Consider the following 22,530-nt stretch of genomic DNA (forward strand, 5'->3'; position numbering starts at 1 on the left):
AACTTAATTGTTTAATAACTTTTTTATGGACGTACGATCTTCATGAAACTTTCAGATTATGATTATAACATGGATATGCAATTGCCAAAGCACAAGTCTCTAGTATTTGAAATACGCTTTTTACAAAAGTGAGGGTGAGGGGGTGAATTTAAGGGTGGGGGGTAAATTTTAACAAAAACCGAAATTGTATAAATTGCATGTAAGCATACATTAAAAATTTGGAGACTCTAGCAATAAAGGTGTAGAAGATATAATTTTATAACTGGTTTTCGATAAGGTTTTTTATCGATAAAAAAAGATCGGGATGAGTTATCGAATTTTAATGATAAACTTGATATGCGCGCTGTAATTACGGACATTTTTAAAAAAATTTGAAGTCTCTAGCTCTTATATCTTCTGAAATCGACGCGTTCATACATACGGACAGACGGACAGGGCCAAATCAACTCAGCTCGTCACCCTGATCAAGAATATATATACTTTGTGGGGTCTGCCACGCCTCCTTCTCCCTGTTACATACATTTCAACAAAACCATTATACCCTGATTTCCCATTGAAAATGGGTTCAGGGTATAAAAATTGTTTTATAATTACCGAAAATGTTGGTAATTAGTATATAATTCTTTCTGGGAACGTTTTTAAGAATCAGGTTTTCTAACCTGAATTTCGAATACAGATTTTTTTAATTTGGGAATCATAAGAATATTTAAACAAGCATCTATGACTATGAGCTTCTTTACGTAAGTAAGATGTACACGAGTTTTAATAATATATTATATCTCGGGGAGAAAATGTACCATAAAGTAAGTTTATCTTTTCCTTATCGGGGATTGTGGGAGGAGCACGATTGTCCAACAAAGATCGCGGCACAAGGTTGCCGGTGATTAGATTAATGTTACTTGGAATCAATCACTGACTAGCTAAATGTACGTACGGCTCGCAATCGTAAAGTTCTTAACAACGAGTATTCAGATATGTTGGCAGCATGTGTGCGTGTGTGTCTGTGTTAAGCGACTTAATCTGTTATAAAGTTATAAAGAAAGGTAAAAGAAAGACAATTCTGGGATTGAATTTTTCAACATATACATGAAATTTTTAGTTGGAAAAGCGAATCCTGTTTGTAGTCTGGAGTCGAGAGCGACTATATATTTTCTGTAAGTTCTTTGTTCATAAATGTAACGATTTTGGTGGAAGAGAACGAAATGCGAAATGATTGTAATTCTAAGCCTTTGAGTAGGAATTGTCATTGCAAACACGCGCATTGTGAACTTTCAACAGGAAATCTAAAAACAATTTTCACCCTACATTTATTTATCTATTCTTGCATTCCTATTGGGGCTGATGAAATATCATTGCTGTTTTTATAAAGCGATATATACATATATACATATATACTTATATCAGATCTTTGCATTTTATATAACAACAGTATCTCCTGGAGCTTTAAAGTTTGAATGTTGAAATTTCGCACGTGAGCTAATATTATGATTCTATAAAGACTGATGAAAAAATTATATGTTTACGCCGACTGGAGCGTGGCAAATCGGACCTAAAGATTAGTGATTTTTCAAATTCTGCTATATAGGCACTATTGTTGCTAGAATCCTGAAATTTGGTATACATATATACGCGGGTTGACCACCCAAGTCCAAAGAGCTATGCCGGATATGTGTAATTTTCACATTTTTTGAGCGTAAGCATCAAAATTGTGCAGAAAACTGAATTTTTTACAGTATTAAAGCTAAACTTAGATGCAAAATTGCTAATGGGATGTAAATAAGTATTCTGCAGTTGGTAGCAATGTTCACAGCTAGTTCGAACTATACCAAGAATTATTTTTTCTATTACGCTATTTTCTAATTTATAAGCTGATAGCTGTTTATGTACATAATATTTTTTTTTTTTTTTTTATACCCTGAACCCATTTTCAATGGGAAATCAGGGTATAATGGTTTTGTTGAAATGTATGTAACAGGGAGAAGGAGGCGTGGCAGACCCCACAAAGTATATATATTCTTGATCAGGGTGACGAGCTGAGTTGATTTGGCCCTGTCCGTCTGTCTGTCCGTCTGTCCGTCTGTCCGTCTGTCCGTATGTATGAACGCGTCGATTTCAGAAGATATAAGAGCTAGAGACTTCAAATTTTTTTTAAAATGTCCGTAATTACAGCGCGCATATCAAGTTTATCATTAAAATTCGATAACTCATCCCGATCTTTTTTTATCGATAAAAAACCTTATCGAAAACCAGTTATAAAATTATATCTTCTACACCGTTATTGCTAGAGTCTCCAAATTTTTAATGTATGCTTATATGCAATTTATACAATTTCGGTTTTTGTTAAAATTTACCCCCCACCCTTAAATTCACCCCCTCACCATCACTTTTGTAAAAAGCGTATTTCAAATACTAGAGACTTGTGCTTTGGCAATTACATGCATATCCATGTTATAATCATAATCTGAAAGTTTCATGAAGATCGTACGTCCATAAAAAAGTTATTAAACAATTAAGTTCTCATAGTAAGCGCACACTGCAGCCCATGCGTGTTTATGCGTGGGTGCTTGTGTGTGTATGTGTTTGTGTATGTGTGTGTGTATGTGTTTGTGTATGTGTGTGTGTATGTGTATGTGTGTGTATGCGTTTGTGTATGTATGCGTGTGTGTGTGTGTGTATGTGTGTCTGTATGCGTGTGTGTATATGTATGCCTGTGTGTGTGTGCGTGTTTCTTGTGTAAGCTGAAAGACGCGAAAAATTATTGAAATATCTATTGCTCCAAGGGTTCAGGGGATCTCGTAGTCGAGCAGTCTCGACTAGAGCTTTCTTACTTGTTTTTTTGTGGGTTGAGGTAGGAAAAAATGCTATATGCACCGTCAGACAGGTCGTCACTCTGACCGGTGTGTCGGACTGCATGACTACTTACCGACTAAAAAATCCTCCTCTGGTGCTCGAAACCACTTTGGAACCAGGAGTTATCCCGCATTAACCTTCAAGGTGGAGTCCCATATTGTGCTCTAAATGAGCGTTGCCCTCTGTGTGCCTGCGTCCAGGTCATACTTCTTCCGCCGAAGAACGTTTTCGGCGAAGTCATAGATTTTTTTCCAAGCATCTATGCTACTGCAAATTTGCTGTACTAATGTCTCTACTTTGACTTCACCGACTGTTTCTGCCAGGTCGATTCTTTCTTCCGACCACCTGTTGCAGTTAAAGAAAGTGTGTTCTGCATCGTCCATTGCATTTTCGCAGTAAATACGGCTGGATTCAGCAGTTTTCCCCATCTTATTTAGATACTTTCGAAAGTATCCATGTCCGGAGAGTAGTTGTGTCAAATTGAACGACGTTTCACCGTGTTTTCTTTTTATCCACTTCTCTAGATCGGGGATTATTCTAGCGGTCCATCTTCCATACCTTTCGCATGACCATTTCGCCTTCCACGAGACTATGGTTTGCTGTCGTATACTCTTTGCCGCCTGTTCTGAGAATTTTCCTCTTTGCCGAAGATTCCATAATTTTTTGCGCTCTTGGGCAAGCAAGTCAACCGGTATGACTGCTGCTATCACAGTCACGGCAGCCCCGGAGACTGTGCGGTACGCCGATGTTATCCTTAAGGCTGCTCTTCGTTGCACTGTCGGCCTATACTTCACTTCCATATAGCATTTGTCGCTTCCATGAGAAGTCTTCGTTTTCCTGCCGTCGGGCCGTCAATGTTTGCCATCAGTCTACTCAAAGACCCCATTGCTGTCGCTGTTTTCCGCGTGGCATGCTTCAGCTATTCCCAGAAGGTAAGTTTACTGTCTAGTCTAACGCCTAGATAGTTCACTGTCCTCTGAGTCCTTATAAGGTTTTCGCTTACTCGCATCTCTATTTCGGTTGGGATCTGCTTCCCCGTGAACAGAAGTAACTCTGTTTTATGGGTGGCAAGTTCCAATCCTCGAGAGCTGAGCCATGTCTGCGTGCGGATCATGACTTGGGTAAGTCTCTTTTGGGCCTCTACTGTGTTTCTGGCAGTAATAACGGCTGCGATATCGTTGGCGTAACCAATTAGGAAAGCGTCTTCAGGCATTTCCAGTCTTAGGATGTCGTCGTAGCTGATAGGTCTGACAGGTCTGGTCCCAGGATTGACCCCTGTGCAGCTCCTCCAGTCACTCTATACCGTTTCGTACCAGTCTGTGTGGAGTACAGGAGTATTCGATCCTGCAAATAGCTCCTGATCATATTCATCAGGTACTCCGGTATATGAAAACGATGCTCCAAGGAAGTAAGCATATCGGTGCACCTTACACTAATAAAGGCGTTTTTAACGTCCAGCGTTGCTAGCAGAACCACTGGGCACGAGTATGCATTTCCTCTTTGCGTAGCTCTGGCTGCCTGAACCACTTCATCGATAGCTCCCATTGTGGATTTTCCAGCTCTGAACCCGTGTTGCCTGGGGCTAACTCCTCCAGCGACCTCTACTGCGGCGAGTAGTCTGGGTCTTATGAGCTCTTCTAACAGCTTCCCCGCTCTGTTTAGCATACAAAATGGGCGATAAGCCGAAGGTGAGTTGGGATCGCCTTTGCCTTTGCTAATGAGCACCAGTCTCTGTTCTTTCCACGCTTCTGGGAATATCCTTTCTTTTAGACATGCGTTATACATTCTAAAGAGAAAAGTAGGCCGTCCTGATACTATCACCTTCAGTATCTCTGCCGGTATATTATCTGGTCCCGGCGCTTTCTTATTCTTTAGGGAGAGAGCCGCAATCTTGAGTTCTTCCCCGGTGAAATTTGGGATCCATCGTTTCATCATCCACGCTTGGCACTGCTCCGTAGTTTCTCAGCTTCTTCATGACTATCTTGTAGCCAAGTCCCCAAGGATCTTTATTTATATCTTTGCAGAGTTCTTTCCACTTGTCATGCTTACTGCGTGTGATAGCAATCGACAGTACTTTTCTCGCAATCTTAGCTGCTAACGCTTCCGTCATAAAAATTTCCAGAGCGTCGTGCCTTCTTCTACATTGTATGCATACTTTCCTTTTTTCTGCAATATCGTGGTTCCACCAATACGCATGTCGTCTACCTCCGTGTTTGCTGTGCGTTTTTTGGCATCGAAACGTTACACGCTCTTTCCATAGCTGTTAGGCTTCTTTCGACCACTTGCTTCGAGGACAATGTGCCGTCGAACTGTCGTTCACGTCTATCTAGTTTAGCTAGTAATTTGCCTGTATCCACCTTGCTTATGTCCCATCTGTGGGAAGACTTTCTTGGGCATGGTGGAGGGTTTTGCTGATTGGTATATATATATATTATATATACTCGTGATCACTGCCCATGAAGTCATCGAGTATCTTCCAGTCCTTTATCCGATCTACGATGTGTTCGGATCCAAAGGTTACGTCCGGTATTGTGCCTTCACATCCCGGCCTATGAAAGGTAGCTCTGCTCTACCACTAACCAGGACCTAGCGGCCATATGCATGATTTTCCGTCCTCTAGAGTTAGTAGAGGGCATTCCCCAGTCTACTGCTCGTGCATTCAGATCGCCTGCCACAATGAAGGGCTGCCGTCGATCCACCTCGACTGCATCCAGTTTATTCTGGAAGCTGTTTATGTCATCGCTAGGAGTTAGGTAGCAACTAACTACTACGACTTCTCTGAAGCGTGCGTAGACGTAGCAGCTTCCAATCCAGCTGTCTAGTGGCCGTTGTCCACTACTACTGGGGAGCCATATGGCAGCAGTCTTAGTGTCATCCTCTAACCAGACACCGGTTTCTTTTCGCTTGTATTGCTCACTGATGATCACTACATCAATAGCATGTTCTGCTACTATCTGTGACAAAAGTGCATCCGCCGTTTTGCTCCGGTGTAGATTACCTTGGAGAATTTTCAACATTTTGCTGTAGTTTGTCGAGTGCTTGGGCATTTCTCCGATCCCGGCATGTGGTCATCAGAGGTGCGCCCTGCAAATGAAGCATTTTGGTGGTTTTGTGCAGTCTTTCATCTTGTGACCTGATTCACCACATTTAATGCAGATGGCACCACCACTTCGGTCCGGTCCTGTACAGTTGGTCTGCAGATGACCGACCCCGAAACATCTGTAGCATCTGCGGATGGGCCTAGCTTTGACAAAGCCAATTTTAATATCTGAGCCCAGCAACGTCTCCGCTAATTGGCTTTCTAAAGTTACAAAGGCCCTTACTTGCTCTCGACTGTTTGGTGCAGTGACTTTTATGCGCAAGTCCGCTGATGAATTATCAAGGACTTGTCGCACTGCCTCAGCCACCTCAGACTCTACAGTTAGTGAGTCAAGATCTCGGATCTCCACTGTCGCTGTAGGCTTTAACTCAGCTTCCGTAGCTGCTTTCTTAACGGTAGCCTTTAGTTTTTCAACCAGCTCAACCAGTTTATGTACATAATAAACAATTCAATTTGTAACCCATTATATATGTTTACAGGGACTAAAAAACAACGAAGGGTCGTCAAGAATAAACGTAATGAAATTAATGGTTTAGGGCATATTGTCGTACATCAATTGTTGAATCTTTTGCAAATGTACTTGAATATAGAGCCCTTTATATCTAAAATATCTCTGTATTTGTTTAATTTATGTTGGCAATCATACAAATTGCTGGAGGTATTCAGGACCCATGCATCTAAGCATATCGGCACATTCCCGCGAAATGATCGTATGTCAAAAATTTAATTTTACAGGAGAAGCTTTTTATACCCTGAACCCATTGGGAAATCAGAGTATAATGGTTTTGTGAAAAAGTAACGGGCAGAAGGAATCATTGCAGACCCCATAAAGTATATTTATTCTTGATCAGGGCGACGAGCTGAGTCGATTTAGCTCTGTCCGTATGTTTGAACGCGTCGATCTCAGAAGATATAAGAGCTAGAGACTTGAAATTTTCCTAGGTCCGTATACACAACGCACATATCGAGTTTTGCTTCAAATATCGATAACTTGTCCCGTTATTTTGTTATCGATTTTAAGAATTATCGAAGACCAATAATAAATTTATATCTCCTACATGTTTAAAGGTAGTCACCAAATTTTTAATTTATATGTACTTTATGGAATTTCGATTTTTGTCAAAATTTATCCCCCACCCCAAATTCACCCCCTCACCGACATAAACCATCAAACCATACATGCGTGCGTATGGCTGTGTGTGCATTAGAGGTGGGCACGAGCCGACTTTTTTGCGCCCGGCCCGATCCGCCCACGGTCAAAAGTACAAAATTTTATCCGTACCCGAAAGCAAAATAATTTTTCATAACCGCACCCAACCAGCTCTCCCGAAACACTTACAAAAAATTTAATTCTCAAAAATTACAACAAATTTTTTGTTCTTAAAAATAACAACAATTGAACTCTTAAAAATTACATTATTTACAGAAATATTAGATGTTTTTATATAAAAACAAGTAAGAAAGCTCTAGTCGAGACTGCTCGACTGCGAGATCCCCTGAACCCTTCGAGCAATAGCTATTTCAATCATTATTCGCGTCTTTCTACTTACACAAGAAACACACACGCACACACACACACACACACGTACGCACGCACACATACACACACACATACACAAACGCATACACACATACACACGAGCAAACACACGCATGGGCCGCAGTGTGCGCTTACTATGAGAACTTAATTGTTTAATCACTTTTTTTGTGGACATACGATCTTGATGAAACTTTCAGATTATGATTATAACATGAATATGCAGGTATTTGCCAAAGCACAAGTCTAGTATTTGAAATACGCCTTTTACAAATGTGAGGGTAAGGGGGTGAATATAGAGGTGGGGGGTAAATTTTAACAAAAACCGAAATTGCATATAAGCCTATATTAAAAATTTGGAGTTTCTAGCAAAAAAGGTGTAGAAGATATAATTTTATAAATGGTTTTCGATAAGGTTTTTAGCCGATTAAAAAAGATCGGGATGAGTTATCGATTTTTAGTGATAAACTTGATATCCGCGCTGTAAATATGGACATTTTAAAAAGGTCTCTAGCTCTTATATCTTCTGAGATCGACGCGTTCAAACATACGGACAGACTGACAAACGGACAGGGCCAAGGCAACTCAGCTCCTCACCCTGATCAAGAATATATATACTTTGTGGGGTCTGCCACGCCTCCTTCTGCCTGATACATACATTTCAGCAAAACCATTTTACCTTGATTTCCCATTGAAAATGGGTTCAGGGTATAAAAAGGAGCATATCAATAGTATTTATCAATTTCTAACTTGCATTTTTGCCAGGCACGTCAAGTTATCTTTTTTTTTTTATCAAAAAACTAGAAATTCATGATTCAAATTTGTCGGAGAGCTTTCAATTCTCGCGTCCTCAATTGAATCATTTTGCATATCGTAAATTTCAACCATCATGCTTTTGACGGTCTCCAAAATATGATTTTTTTCGGGTAAAACGGGTTGAGCGGCGTAACCCGCACCCGCCCGCACCCAACCCGAAACTCGATTTTTAGCCCATACCCACGGGTAACCGCGGGTGCCCACGGGTACCCGATAAAAACCCGGCCCGTGCCCACCTCTAGTGTGCATGTACCAATAATTATTGAAATATCAGTTACTCGAAGGGTTCAGGGGATCTCGTAGTCGGGCAGTCTCGACTACTGCTTTCTTATTTGTTTTTTTGTCTTTATTTGTTTTGTTATTGAAATTGATTATTTTTTCCGAAACTAGAGCGAATTCAGTTCCTTATTTTTTGCAAGTATGTTAGACAGACATTTTCTAAGCGTTCTTCATTAAATTCTCAATTTCGCAAAAAATCAACGCGGGAATGCGACGAAATGTTTTCCATATTTCCCCAAATAAGTTTCGCGTATTGCGAGACGACGGAAGTGGATCGATTGAAACTGGCACACAGACCCTATAAACAAAATCCACGTGCTGCAATTACTACCGGCGCCAACTATGGATGAATGGATGCTGGCCACAAAAGGAAACGTAAACTGAACGCAGCTGTGACGCAATTCAATCACTCTGCAATGCGCTCTCCCGTACACTTGCGATACACACATTTATATGTACTCGTGTACATATGTATATACATATGCATGTGTGTATGTGTTTTTTTGCGATTGCAATTGTGTGTGGTGTTAGTCAAAACCGCACTACCGCTTTAATTGTTTTTTCTCTTTTTGGTTTTTTTTTTTAGTTTTTGTAGTTTCATCGTTCGTTGAAAGAATGAGCGTAAAGTAAGCGGCTCTCTGAGTGTATACATGTACATACATATGTATTTGGGAGCTTTGGCTTTTTGGCCGTAACTGATATTAACGTTAGCAGGTAACCAAATAACGAATTAAGACGGTTTCCATTAATTCATTATATAAATAATGTACCGAACATAGCACATGGTTGGCTTATCAACCATATGCGCAATGGGTCAACTTATTTACATATGTATGTAACTATTCGATAACAATTGTATGCGCGACATGCGAAAACAGCTGTTAATCAGGATGAACCACTTTGGAACAAGGAAAAAATGTGAACTTTGTGTCACCCTGTATTGATGCACCGCCACCTGAAAGTCTATATACATATGTATGTGTTCATAAACGTACAAATAAAATATTAATTTGTCAACGATTGTTTATTTAACATCACAATAAATATCTACATATGTGTTAGTAGCAGATATTTATATTTATTCGCGTGATTTTGCCAAACAATTAAGTATAAATAAAAGCAGCAAAAAAGTCCGCTAACAATTATTTTGATTGGTCAGTCAAAAAAAACCTTGCTTTGCAGACGCTACCTCTTTGAATGTCAGCTCCGAGAGAGATAGAGGCAAACATACACTTGTATGCGTACACATGTATGTTAATATGCACATCTTAATGTGCCTTTGTGTAGGTAAGTTGGCTTGGAGCTGCATACGAAACATGTTTTAAATTTGTTCATATATGTATGTATACCTGATGCCTGTATTGGAAAATATGTATACACGTAATACTAATTAGTTTGAGATTTGTTACAGCACGGTTGCGTGTTATGTTTTGTATTTTATTTTGTTTTGAAAGCTTAAAGCTGTGCTTTCACGAGTATTAATACACGAGCACTTACCCATACATGTAAATTCATGAATGTATATATAGGTACGTACGTACTACCACTAGCTTAAATCCAGTGAGCAGAGATAGTCAACGCTATACGAATGTCGTATGTAGGTAAGCTTCATACAAGCGTATTGGTGTATGTATGTATTAACTTCAAAATAAAGTTCAGTTTAAGCTGGAGCGTAGTCGAGGTTGCGTCGTTTGTTCGTTCGGTTGGTCCGCTCCGTTCCGTTCCATTCGGTAAGTTCCTCACGGCAAGCACGTTCTCCTTCAGTGGTGTTGATAAACTACTTTTAGTTAATGCGAAAAAAACCAACGTGAAAAAAAGCAATGGAAAGTGACTGGAACATAAATACATGTACATAACGATACACATAAACATAGATACAAAGTTGAAATAATCATACATACATGTTATATTGTTTGTACCAACATGTGGATGTCTGTGCTATGTACTATGTTATGTTTTTGTACCTAATGGTGCATGTACACACATACATACATAGTTATATAAATTATATGCTAGTGCACATAGAAAAATGCAGTATAAAGTCTTACGCATACGTATACAAAAATAAGGAGATGTATGCATTTGCATTTGCATATATACATACATATATGTATGTCTATAAGTTCACTCTGTGCCTGCTAAATTCACCCACATTTGTATATGCAACTAAAGCGTTGTTGGTACTTTTTTTTGTTTGATTTTGTAAAGCTTGTGCAAAATATTTTATTGTATATCAATGAAAAAATCTATGATTAAGTGCTTGCAAAATGAACGTGTTTGAATTTAAAATAAAAGAAAACAACTACATACATAGTATGTACAGATGTGTGTGAACTATTAGCACAGGCATACACATAGGCGCACAAACACATGCATAAATATTTGTATGTACATAATCATGTTCTGTTGTTGTTTTATAAACGAGTGGCACAGTGAAATATAAACCAATATGTATAATGCTTTATTTCCTATAATTGTATGTAGGTATGCCTACAGTACTTGTCTCAAGTGCTACAAATAAGAAATGCAACTATGCTTATATGTATGTATGTACATGTATATGTATACACATTGTACAAGTATACAGGCATTTCTTATGTACATAATATGCATTGATATTACTTGGGACATAAATATATGTGTATAATATAAATAAGTAATATTCATGATTTTTTATATTTCATGTAAAATACATAATGTTTACTGACGCTTCGTGAAACCAAATAGTCAAAGCATAAAACGTAATTTTATTCAAATTGGAATCAATCAAGCACGTATTACACATGCCTGGACGTGGAGAATCGTATGTATAAAGTTATATCTACGTACATTTCGTATCTGTATGCCAGATTTGAATTTGTATGTATATTATACATATATATATATATATTTATTTATGAATCCACCTTTCCATAGACGTAGAAATAAAAACAATGAATACAACACAAGTGGAGTTTACGTGGAAATAATAAGCAATATACAATATAAATTAAACAATTTTCTTATACTCTTAAAAATGCATTGTGTATGGCATAATACATTATATATGTATATCCCTTATGCACATATTTTTGTGTTTGTTTTTTACCTTATCATGAGCTGTGGAATCACTTAATATAGTTAGTTAATGAGGTCTTTAACAGGCTACGATACATATATAGGATATGTACTATTATGTATAATTTAATAATAATTTATAAACATATTTCTATTCGGATGTCAATGGCTAAAAAGCGTTTACGAATGCAGAAATGAAAGTAATAACTGAACAAATTTAGTGATAAATCATGTCGAGAGATCAGATCTAAGATGCTAAAAGAAGCAATGGTACTCTATACGTGTGTGTGTGTGTGTGTGTGTGTGTGTATGCATGTGTGTGAGTTAGCATGGGTCATGAATCACGTTTCCGGCGAGTGATATTCATTTACTTTATTTACTTTTTTTACCTAAATGTGGTAAAGCGATCTGTAAATAAGTGGTTGAAGTTGCGTTGTATGTAAGTACATATATAAATATATTTCTGTTTCTATTGATTTCTACAGATATTCCAAATTCAGACCTATGAAGACACATTGAATCTAGAAAACAGATATATCTTCGTTAATACACACACTCTGTAGAAAAATTTTGAAGGTGAAGAATCGAGAAGCGATAGCCAAATACAAATACAAATACAAATCCAAAATCGAACAGAGTTAAATATGCTTGATGTAGGCATTGGCAAAGGAACCGTCGAATTACCATTTATTGTGGAGCGTGCGTGTACTGACTGCGCCAACGACAGCAGCGACCAGCGGCGAGAAGCAGCATCAACACCATCAATATCTAAATCAGCATCTGCATCAGTATCCTGCTGGAAATTGGAAAAGCCGACGGCCAGCAGATGCCGTACACATGCTGCAAAGCTCAATAGAAAAATCTATTTATGTGAATATAATCGAATGGCAACAAGCTGTATATATTTTGTATTAGTTTTAGCAATCCTATGTGTAAGAAATACTAGTGCTGCTTTTCACAACAATGTTACAGATAATAATTATAATACGAATAATAATACGTATGATAATAATGATATCGAAGGCGTAAGCAAAACTCATAACTCTGCTGGAATACTCCATATTAACGAGATAGCCAGTGAATTCTCTCCAACCAACAACAACAACAGCAACAGCAAAAACTACTCGAATTATCAACATAAATACATTAAAGCCCAACTAAGTGGGAATAGTAAAGGTGAAGACCCAACACTCATCGCTGAGACTGACTCCGAGGCTAGTAATACTCACAACAACAACATTGGAAACAGCAGCAGTAGTGCCAGTGCAGGGAAGAACGCGAAAGAGACTGAGAAACATCATTTAGATGATATTGATATATTTGGGGCGTATAGCATACCCGAAGATCCAATCTACACAAATGAGTTTGCCGTGCATATACCCGCTGGAAAATCCGTGGCGGATATCATAGCTAACAAACATGGCTTTACCAACAAGGGACAGGTACGAAAACACTATTAAAGCCCGCATCATATATTTCAGGATAATGCAAATTAGAAACCCTTGAAGACAAAGGCATATCAAATCCACAGACTAATTGTCGCTGCTCATAAACTTTTGTTTTCACGCTAAAATCAATTGTGGTAACAAATTCTAACCATGAAATCTATATGGTCTGGTTGTTTATCTCGTTCTTAGTCATTATGACGAATGCTCTCTCTGCAAGAGTTCTCTCCTCTTCTCGCCTGTGTCTGTGTCTGTGTGGAGCTGAACATGATTTTGAACTCACCATTAACTATTTTTATCTTTCACAGATTGGTGCCCTTGACGACTATTATCTATTTCAGCATCATCGTGTGTCGAAGCGTTCGCTTCGGTCGAGTCGCAAACATCACAGTGCCTTAAAGTCGGAGTTCGAGGTGAGTGTGGATAGCCAGCGTTAACCTTGACTATACGTATGTATGTATGCGTACACATGTACATGTATACATATGTACATGCTGTCTGACCTTGAATTTTTGGTTTGGTTAATGACGTTTGCTTTTTACTATGCTTTCTAGGTTAAATGGCTACAGCAGCAGCATGAGAAGATCCGTCGAAAACGGGATGGCCCCTATCAAGATATACCCACATACAGTCCGTACCATATTTTGCGCCAGAGTAATGACTACATTATCGATCAGCAAACGAATACGCATTTTTCATATTCCCCAGACCCTGTCCTAACAACATCGTTGGGTGGAGCCCATTCGCCGCGCCTTGAGTACCGTGACGTCACGTCGCATCTCATATTCTCCGATCCGTTGTTTAAGGAACAGTGGTATTTGGTGAGTAAAGTATGTCATCAGGCCATATTTCATCTCAACTATACCTACACAAACATATATCTACACATTTATACTCTATTATCATTACTATCTCATGTGCATGCGTTAATCTATATGTGATCTATATCTATATGTATTTAGTTTCATTCAACCAACAATTTGACACTTTAAATCATTGTGACACTATGTATGACATAACTTTGTTTCGTATTCCGTAGAATGGCGGAGCTAAGGATGGACTTGACATGAATATTGGTCCCGCCTGGCAGAAGGGCTATACTGGTAAAGGTGTTGTTGTATCTATTCTGGATGACGGAATTCAAACCAATCATCCGGACTTAGCTCAAAACTATGTATGCTCCACATTTCAATATTCACGAAGATTTTACAAGTTCATTGAATTACTCGTTTTAGGATCCAGATGCTTCATTTGACATTAATGGCAACGATTCCGATCCCACGCCGCAGGATAACGGCGACAATAAGCACGGCACTAGATGTGCCGGAGAGGTTGCTGCAGTTGCCTTTAATAACTACTGCGGAGTTGGCGTCGCATATAATGCCAGCATTGGGGGTAAGCAAAGCAAAAAAGAAACCAAAAACTATGCAAACGAAATTAAATAATCTTGAAAAACAAAACAAAATTAAAATCAAAATCAACGTATACATATGTAAGTGCTGTGAATGTTCTAGAAGGCGGCTTTAGTATCAGTGTTGAATCGCCTGTTCTCGATTGGGATGTACCTACTATCATTTCTTAGCCTAGGGTGACAGAAGTAGAATTTGAATTATATGTCAAATATATGTTTGAATGGACCAATACCTGTGCGATCGTCAAACGAATCTTATACTCATCTTAATTGACGTAAAGTGCTTACCTAATTCCTTCATCAGTGTACATACATACATATATTGAAATTAATGATAATACTGATTGCAGGCGTTCGCATGCTAGATGGTAAAGTGAATGATGTGGTTGAGGCACAGGCATTGAGCTTGAATCCAGGCCATATCGATATATATAGCGCGTCTTGGGGTCCAGAGGATGACGGCTCTACGGTCGATGGGCCAGGCCCATTGGCACGCCGTGCTTTTATTTATGGCGTAACCAGTGGCCGTCAGGGTAAGGGCTCCATTTTTGTATGGGCCTCTGGCAACGGTGGTCGCTATACCGACTCCTGCAATTGTGATGGCTATACCAATTCCATATTCACGCTTTCTATATCAAGCGCCACACAAGCAGGGTAAGACAATTATTCGAGTCGAAATGGTTTTGTCTATATGTATTTCCTCTTAAAGATTTAAACCTTGGTACTTGGAGGAGTGTTCATCTACGCTGGCCACAACCTACAGCTCAGGGACGCCTGGACACGATAAGAGCGTGGCTACTGTTGATATGGACGGGCGCCTGCGCCCGGATCACATCTGTACGGTGGAGCACACTGGCACATCGGCATCAGCGCCACTAGCTGCTGGAATTTGCGCCTTAGCGCTCGAAGCAAATCAGAATATAACGTGGCGTGACATGCAATACTTGGTGGTATATACGTCGCGGCCTGGACCACTGGAAAAGGAGAGCGGCTGGACGCTCAACGGTGTCAAGCGAAAGTATAGCCACAAGTTCGGCTACGGTCTAATGGATGCGGGGGCTATGGTTGCGCTGGCAGAGCAATGGAACACGGTGCCCCCGCAGCACATTTGCAAGTCTCGTGAAAACAATGAAGATCGTAAAATCGAGGGCGCCTACGGCTACTCGCTGGCTACGCATATGGATGTGAACGGCTGTGCCGGCACCATTAACGAAGTGCGCTATCTGGAGCATGTCCAGTGCCGCATCACGCTGCGCTTCTTTCCACGAGGCAATCTGCGTATCCTGCTCACCTCGCCCATGGGTACGACAAGCACGCTGCTGTTTGAGCGGCCTCGCGACATTGTCAAATCCAACTTCGATGATTGGCCATTCCTTAGCGTCCACTACTGGGGTGAAAAGGCCGAGGGTCGTTGGACACTGCAAGTGATCAACGGCGGACGTCGGCGCGTCAATCAGCCAGGAATTCTATCCAAATGGCAATTGATCTTCTATGGCACCTCAACGCAGCCGATGCGTCTCAAATCTGAGCTTCTAAATACGCAGCTGCGTAACAATCCTATTGCAAGCAATCCATTCTTATTCTCATCAGCCTCCAATATAGGCCAGCCAGCCAACGAAGGCGGTAACTTCAATACGGACAACTTCGCGAGCTACCTGAACTATCAAAACCTATTTAGCAGCGCAGGCTCCAGTCCCGAGATGGCAACCGCCACGCTTGACGGCCAAAATGTCTCGGCCCCACTAGCGGCCCAATCGCCTAATGGTCTGCCCAATGGCGATAACAAGCTCATACAGTATTCCTGCGATGCCGAATGCGATTCCCTTGGCTGCTATGGCCGTGGACCCACACAGTGTGTGGCGTGCAGCCACTACCGTCTGGATAAGTAAGTGTGTTTACTCTTGAGTTAGCCGATCCGTTTGCCTAGGAGAGTCAGACACCAGACCAACATCCAAGCTCAATCAGCTGTGTATCTCTATGTATTTATAAATTTATTATTTGTTGATGTTGATTGGTTTCATGGGATTGCCACTAAGCGAGGGTAACCTGTGCTCCCTATGTATTGAGAGCTTGGTCTGCAGAATATATTTTGTCTTCCACCTGGTAGTAGTTACTTAATATTCCGATAATTCTTGCATGTGCAGCACCTGCGTTAGTCGTTGCCCGCCGCGCTCGTTTCCCAATCAAGTGGGTATATGTTGGCCCTGTCACGATTCGTGCGAAACATGTGCTGGAGCTGGACCGGATAGCTGCCTTACCTGCGCGCCGGCACACTTGCATGTTACCGATCTCGCCGTCTGTCTGCAAGTATGCCCCGATGGCTACTTTGAAGGTGAGCGTGTGGTATCAAGATACGATAACTGAAATAGTGATAACATTGCTATTTCCTTATAGATATCAAGAACAAAACGTGTGTACCGTGTGAGCCGAATTGTGCATCCTGTCAGGACCGACCCGAGTTCTGCACCAGCTGTGACCATCATCTCGTCATGCATGAGAACAAATGCATCTCAGCCTGTCCTTTGAACACATACGAGACTGACGAGAACAAGTACGATGCAAGTGACTCAAGAATTATCATATATTATATGTGTATTATTCTTAACGCAGATGCGCCTACTGTCATCCGTCGTGCGCCACATGTAATGAAGCTTCCGAAAATAATTGCATCACTTGCCGCCCCAGTCGTTACGCGTATCAGAACAAATGCCTGAACAACTGCCCCGAAGGATTTTATGCCGATAAAAAGCGCTTGGAGTGCCTGCCCTGTCATGAGGGCTGCAAGACTTGCAGTAGCAATGGCATCTGCTCAGAGTGTTTGCCCAACTGGACGCTCAACAAAAAGGATAGCTGCATTTTGGCTGGCAGTGAAGTCTGCTCTGAATGTAAGTCCAGTTCGACTCGATTTGTGTCAGTCATATTTAATGAGTTGCTTCTCCTGTGCTGTGTCCCTCTGCAAACGCAGCCGAGTATTTCAATCTAGCTGAGGGCAAGTGCAACCATTGTCATGAGTCATGCGCGACTTGCAACGGACCGCTGTCTACCAATTGTCTATCCTGTCATCAGAACCGCCTGTTGGAGCAGAGCAGTTGCGTGAGTGGCTGTCAAGACGGTTTTTTTATGGAAACGGGCGTCTGTACGCCATGTCTACATACTTGCACACAATGTATATCCCGCACCAATTGTAGCAATTGTTCCAAGGGTCTTGAGCTGCAAAACGGCGAATGTCGCACAACTTGCGCCGACGGGTAAGACTGGGAGCAGTATATCGAATGGTAACACATTTATGGACTGAATATATTTTGATTGCAGCTACTACAGCGATCGCGGCATCTGTGCCAAGTGTTACCTCAGTTGTCACACGTGCAGCGGACCGCGTCGTAATCAGTGCGTCCAGTGCCCGGCTGGTTGGCAGCTGGCTGCAGGTGAATGTCATCCGGAGTGCCCCGAAGGATTCTACAAGTCAGAGTTTGGCTGTCTGAAATGTCATCACTATTGCAAAACCTGCAATGGTACGTACTGTAAAACGTGACTCCAATCTCATAAATTGTTAATGGATTATGCTTTAGGTGCTGGTCCATTGGCATGTTCATCGTGCCCCACACATTTTATGCTTGATGGCGGCCTTTGCATGGAATGCCTCAGCTCTCAGTACTATGATGGAACCACCCAGAGGTGCAAAAGCTGCCACGAATCGTGCCGCTCGTGCTTTGGTCCCGGTCAGTACTCGTGCAAGGCATGCGCTCCCCCGTTCCATTTAGATCAGTTAAATAGCCAGTGCGTGCCATGCTGTCCAAATAAAACGTCTACCGATAATGAAACTAGCTTGGAAAACTGTTGTCATTGCGACATGGACACGGGTAATGTGCCGTAATTAGTGGAATTGAGAAATGTTTATTTAATTGAAAACTGTTTTCCGTTGTAGGCGAATGTAAGACAGTATCGACAGCTGGTAAACGTCGTACCGTGGTGGGCTCCGACAGTATTTTTAGGAATGTGGATCGATCAGCCAATGGCGACGATGGCAATAGCGGAACATTTGCTTTGCGTCTTGACTCACCGCTGACAGCCATTACAGCGATTGCGATTGCCATCTGTTTGTTAATTATCACGATATTCTCTATAATATTTGCCGTTTTACAGGTAAGAAAAAGACTTTCTAAGTGTTTCGCCAAATATGTTTATCCTAATTTTTTGTTAATTTTTGTTCACTGGTGCAGCGCAACAGCAACCATGGATCAAGGAATTCGGTTCGGTACAGGAAAATAATAAGCAGCTCGGGTCGTAAGAGCGATCCGAGCAATGAAGCTAGATTTATATTCAATGTGGGCGAGGACGGTGATGATACAGATGATAATACGGATGATGATGATGTCAATGTGAGGACTATTAAGAAAGTCGTCTACGAACCCAATGGTCCAATGAATGGTAACGAATTTTTTATTAAAAGTACAAATGATATTGATGCGGTCGAGTTTCATTGCGAAGGTGCGGGTAATACGAATCAAAACAAATTCGATACGCATCACAATGCAAACATATACACCGAAAATAACAGTCCCACGTATTTGAATCAGGCAACGAGCAGCAGAATGAATAGTAAGGTTGTTCATAGCTGATTCTTTAATAGATTGAATGTGAATGCAACAAATTTGATAGCAACAATTGCCACAAAATCAACACCAACTTTGATCCTGAATTTCTTGCTCTGGACTAGTAAATTTTAACCTTACTTGAGGAATATAGCGAATCGAAATATTTAACATCCGAAATGATAAAAATTTATATGTGATTGTGAATTGTTTTTATATATATATATATATTTATAAATTTAATGTTTGTATTAAATTTTTATGAAAAATGTTATGTCAAGTTAAATAATAAGTGTGTTATTTCTTGATTTTGTACTTATCCTGTGCAACAGGAGTCGTTTTGAAAGGAACTTCGTATGTGGGTATAAGCATGTACATATGTTTATGGTTATAGGAAGAGTAATGATATACATGAATGTATGATGTTATAGCAAATGTAAATGAGTGATAAGTGGTTATAATATTCAGTAATCTTTCGAAAACATTGAAAACGTTTCAGCAGACAAATGCTTTCAGTTTATTTACAGGCAAATATACATTTATGTATAAAAAGTATCAAATAGCGATCTAATGTATATCTATGTTTGTGCGTAACTGTAAATATAAATTGACAAATTAGATATTGTAAGTATTTCGAGCTTTGAGATTTGACAAAAATAATAATTCTTTATATCCATAGAATTATTTAATGGAATACTTGATCACGGCTATTTGCTCTGGTTGGCTAGCTGGTTGTACGTATGCACAGAGCATTTTATCATCTGGTCCGAATAAAAGTGTACAAGTTCATACATACATACAAAATATTTGAGCAAGTTTTTAGATGCATACATTCTTAAGCTACATACATTTGCACATGTACGTGCATATGCACCGTTTGTTTATTTCTAAATCTATGATATTGTACAGTCGCAGCACATGAGCGAATAGTAGAGACATTTAACTACCTTTTCATCATTATCATCGTAAGGTGCCATTGATTTCGTATCATGTTTCTCCTTAACTGCGCGGCCATCTAACTGATCCATTTCCTGGCTAATGACTGATCTTTTAGATTTTTTACGTTTGTTTTTATGCGTCAGTTCGGAGCAGTTGCGTTGGTGCACCATTTCATCAATCCATTCAAAATTTGAAGATATTTGATTTCTATTAAAACTAGAAATACTCTCAATTGAATTTATATCATCCTGGATAAGGAAACAATTAGTTGATTCGTCACATCGTGAGCAATATAACAAGCAAGCTAACCTGGTTATTGTTATGGTTTCTGTATCTGCTCCTTTGGGGTGAGCTGTTCCTGACAGCTGTCTGGTTGTGGGCTTTGCAATTGGCTAAGGGAGATGAGTTGGTTGCTATCGAAGCTGTCGTCCCTGCCGAACTATTTAAACCAACGGCAGTTGATATATCAGTTTCGCCGAGTGATGGGACCTTCGGCAAATCATCAGGATTTAAAATACTATGCTGTTGAAATTAAAATTGATATTAAGATGATCTGTGAAACATATCTACGTAGAAGCTATGTCAACCACTTACTAAATCAAGAATTTCAACTGTTGTGACAACAATCGGGGATGGCATTGCCGCAGTTGAGGCTGTCGACGGAGCCAGCTCCGACAGTGGACTATTTAAATTAGGAGTTATTGCAGCGATTGGAGTTGTTGGCAATGTGGCACATTCTGATACAGCTATTGCGTCATCTGGCGTTGTTATATTACTACGATTCAGCGAATCGCCTTTTACACTCTTCACAAGCGTCGATGACATGCCACCTAGCAGTGCCAATGATGATGAAGTCGAGGCACCGCTTATTTCTGGCGAGGGCCTAGAACAATATGAACAGATGCTATAGGCAGGTTCGCTATAACCAGATTCTATTGTATATATTTATGCAATAAACAAAATTACACTTGTTACGACGTATAAATATGGCTTCGCCTGCTGATACTACATAGATATATTAGCAGAGTACATACATATATAACTGTGAGAGTATGTGCCATATGATGTAGATGGTTTACTTATTTTTTTTTTTTTTTAATTTGAAGTACATAGGAGGGGGTGATTTATTAACTGCTTTACATGTATTGTCAATATACTCACAAGTCAATTAGTTCAGTTTGGGCCTTGCTGCCGCCCAAGCTCCACACCTCGCTTTTCTTTTGGGTGGGCGAATACGAGATCTGTTTGTTTGTAGAACTCAATCGACCTTTCGAATTGCTTTTTCGTCCTGGTATCCACAATATGCGTAAACCAGACGATTTGTTTTTTTTAGATGAATTCGAAGCCATCTGAAAATCAACGCCCCATTTCATACATTACATACGAACAAATAACAAACGAGTACAAAAGTGCGTGTAATTTCACAATTTTCCGGGAATTTACCGAGATCCTTGCTACTTTTGAGGAAGTGCCCAGTAATTGTTACTATTTCCATTTACCAATCCAATGGCAACTTACTGTTTTTTATATAATGGGCTTGATTTGCTGATGGAGAATATGAGAAAACACTTATACATATGTATGTATGTATGTTTATGTACATATATGCGTGCCACTGTTGATGTTTAGTTAGTAACAATCAGAAGACATAAATGGTTTTTGTACACATTCATATGTAACCCTAAATAGCATAACAGAAACCAGGTTTATCTCAGATTAATCCATGCTACATTATGTTATATATTTTCTTACTAATGAGCACAAAACGGCTTCGACCTTTACATTGCGCAAATCAGTTTTACCAAACAAGTCAAGTCTACAATGAGTGCGTGCGTTTGAATGTGTGTGCTTATGAGAGCTCGTGTGGTTTTTACATATGTATGTATGTATGTATTTAAATAAATATAGTCTTGTTTGGTCCAAATGACTTGCTTTTCATATTCTTTTTTAAATATGAGTAGCGTTGTAAAACAAACTGTAAATGGCACTTACCTTTAGTCGAGAGCCCTTTAAATTGTTGTTAAAGGCAAAGTAATAATTTGCAGCACTTTTTGTACAAACATATAATTATAAATATATTGCTTGTATGAGCTCTGTGAATAGGCGTGTGTGGATTCGTTTACAAATTATGCCGAGATACAGACTCGTGTGGACGGATTTGTTCAATAGTAGTTCGCTGAAGTTTTGGAAGTTTTTATTGGAATTTGTAAAAACACAAAAAATACAGTAAGTTAGGGATGTCAAAAAACATAAAAATTTTGATAATTGACTCATCGATGTATCGATTATACAAGATTTATATTCTTATCGATAGCTTAAAATTTAACCACTAACCAGAGAACAGCCAGTAGCACTGACCAAAGAACTAGGGCTGGAAAACCAGCGATAGATGTTCCCCTCGATAGATTTATCCATCGATGGAATGAACCATCGATACTATCGATAATTCCATCAAAAATTTGAAGTTCTTAGAAATGAACAAATTTTCAATAATTTAAATCATA

The 22,530-nt window shown here is 39.8% G+C and overlaps 2 protein-coding genes across 13 annotated transcripts; one reads left to right on the forward strand and one right to left on the reverse strand.

Annotated features, from left to right (window-relative positions):
- The first annotated feature begins 9,513 nt into the window (after positions 1-9,513).
- Fur2 (furin-like protease 2) lies at positions 9,514-19,379 on the forward strand. 10 transcript variants are annotated; one of them, XM_018013628.2, is made up of 18 exons: positions 10,237-10,312; positions 11,310-11,385; positions 12,125-13,081; positions 13,393-13,497; positions 13,639-13,738; positions 13,793-13,914; positions 14,124-14,258; positions 14,320-14,479; positions 14,846-15,149; positions 15,205-16,380; positions 16,640-16,827; positions 16,890-17,046; positions 17,106-17,380; positions 17,461-17,743; positions 17,808-18,007; positions 18,065-18,355; positions 18,421-18,638; positions 18,716-19,379. In XM_018013628.2, the coding sequence occupies exons 3-18, from the start codon at positions 12,284-12,286 to the stop codon at positions 19,112-19,114; spliced, it is 4,911 nt and encodes a 1,636-aa protein (XP_017869117.1). In that variant the 5' UTR covers positions 10,237-10,312; positions 11,310-11,385; positions 12,125-12,283; the 3' UTR covers positions 19,115-19,379. The 10 variants fall into 10 exon arrangements, with proteins under 10 accessions (XP_089330913.1, XP_089330916.1, XP_089330914.1 ...); XM_089474791.1 differs by having other exon boundaries at positions 13,793-13,905; XM_018013629.2 differs by having other exon boundaries at positions 13,639-13,714.
- Positions 19,380-19,550: 171 nt separating this feature from the next.
- LOC108617833 (uncharacterized) lies at positions 19,551-22,530 on the reverse strand. Of its 3 annotated transcripts, XM_089474799.1 has the most exons (6): positions 22,019-22,530; positions 21,470-21,571; positions 21,188-21,375; positions 20,621-20,909; positions 20,336-20,548; positions 19,551-20,274 (listed from the first exon to the last, which is right to left on the reverse strand). In XM_089474799.1, exons 3-6 carry the CDS (start codon positions 21,373-21,375, stop codon positions 19,981-19,983), a joined length of 984 nt encoding a protein of 327 aa, XP_089330925.1. In that variant the 5' UTR covers positions 21,470-21,571; positions 22,019-22,530; the 3' UTR covers positions 19,551-19,980. The 3 variants fall into 3 exon arrangements, with proteins under 3 accessions (XP_089330925.1, XP_089330924.1, XP_089330926.1); XM_089474798.1 differs by lacking the exon at positions 21,470-21,571 and having other exon boundaries at positions 22,019-22,392; XM_089474800.1 differs by lacking the exons at positions 21,188-21,375; positions 21,470-21,571 and having other exon boundaries at positions 22,019-22,375.

Source organism: Drosophila arizonae, chromosome X, assembly GCF_054131065.1.
Source record: "Drosophila arizonae isolate 15081-1271.41 chromosome X, UAZ_ARI_1.0, whole genome shotgun sequence".
In the NCBI taxonomy this organism is placed as follows: domain Eukaryota; kingdom Metazoa; phylum Arthropoda; class Insecta; order Diptera; family Drosophilidae; genus Drosophila; species Drosophila arizonae.

Coding starts and splice junctions, on each gene's coding strand:
- LOC108617833 (XM_089474799.1), bottom strand. CDS start 21,375: ATGGCTTCGAATTCATCTAAAAAAAACAAATCGTCTGGTTTACGCATA. Junction 20,910..21,187: donor CAAACTGAACTAATTGACTT/GTGAGTATATTG, acceptor ATATTGTTCTAG/GCCCTCGCCAGAAATAAGCG. Junction 20,549..20,620: donor CAGTTGAAATTCTTGATTTA/GTAAGTGGTTGA, acceptor TAATTTCAACAG/CATAGTATTTTAAATCCTGA.
- Fur2 (XM_089474787.1), top strand. CDS start 12,284: ATGCTTGATGTAGGCATTGGCAAAGGAACCGTCGAATTACCATTTATT. Junction 17,047..17,105: donor TACGAGACTGACGAGAACAA/GTACGATGCAAG, acceptor TTCTTAACGCAG/ATGCGCCTACTGTCATCCGT. Junction 17,381..17,460: donor CAGTGAAGTCTGCTCTGAAT/GTAAGTCCAGTT, acceptor CTGCAAACGCAG/CCGAGTATTTCAATCTAGCT.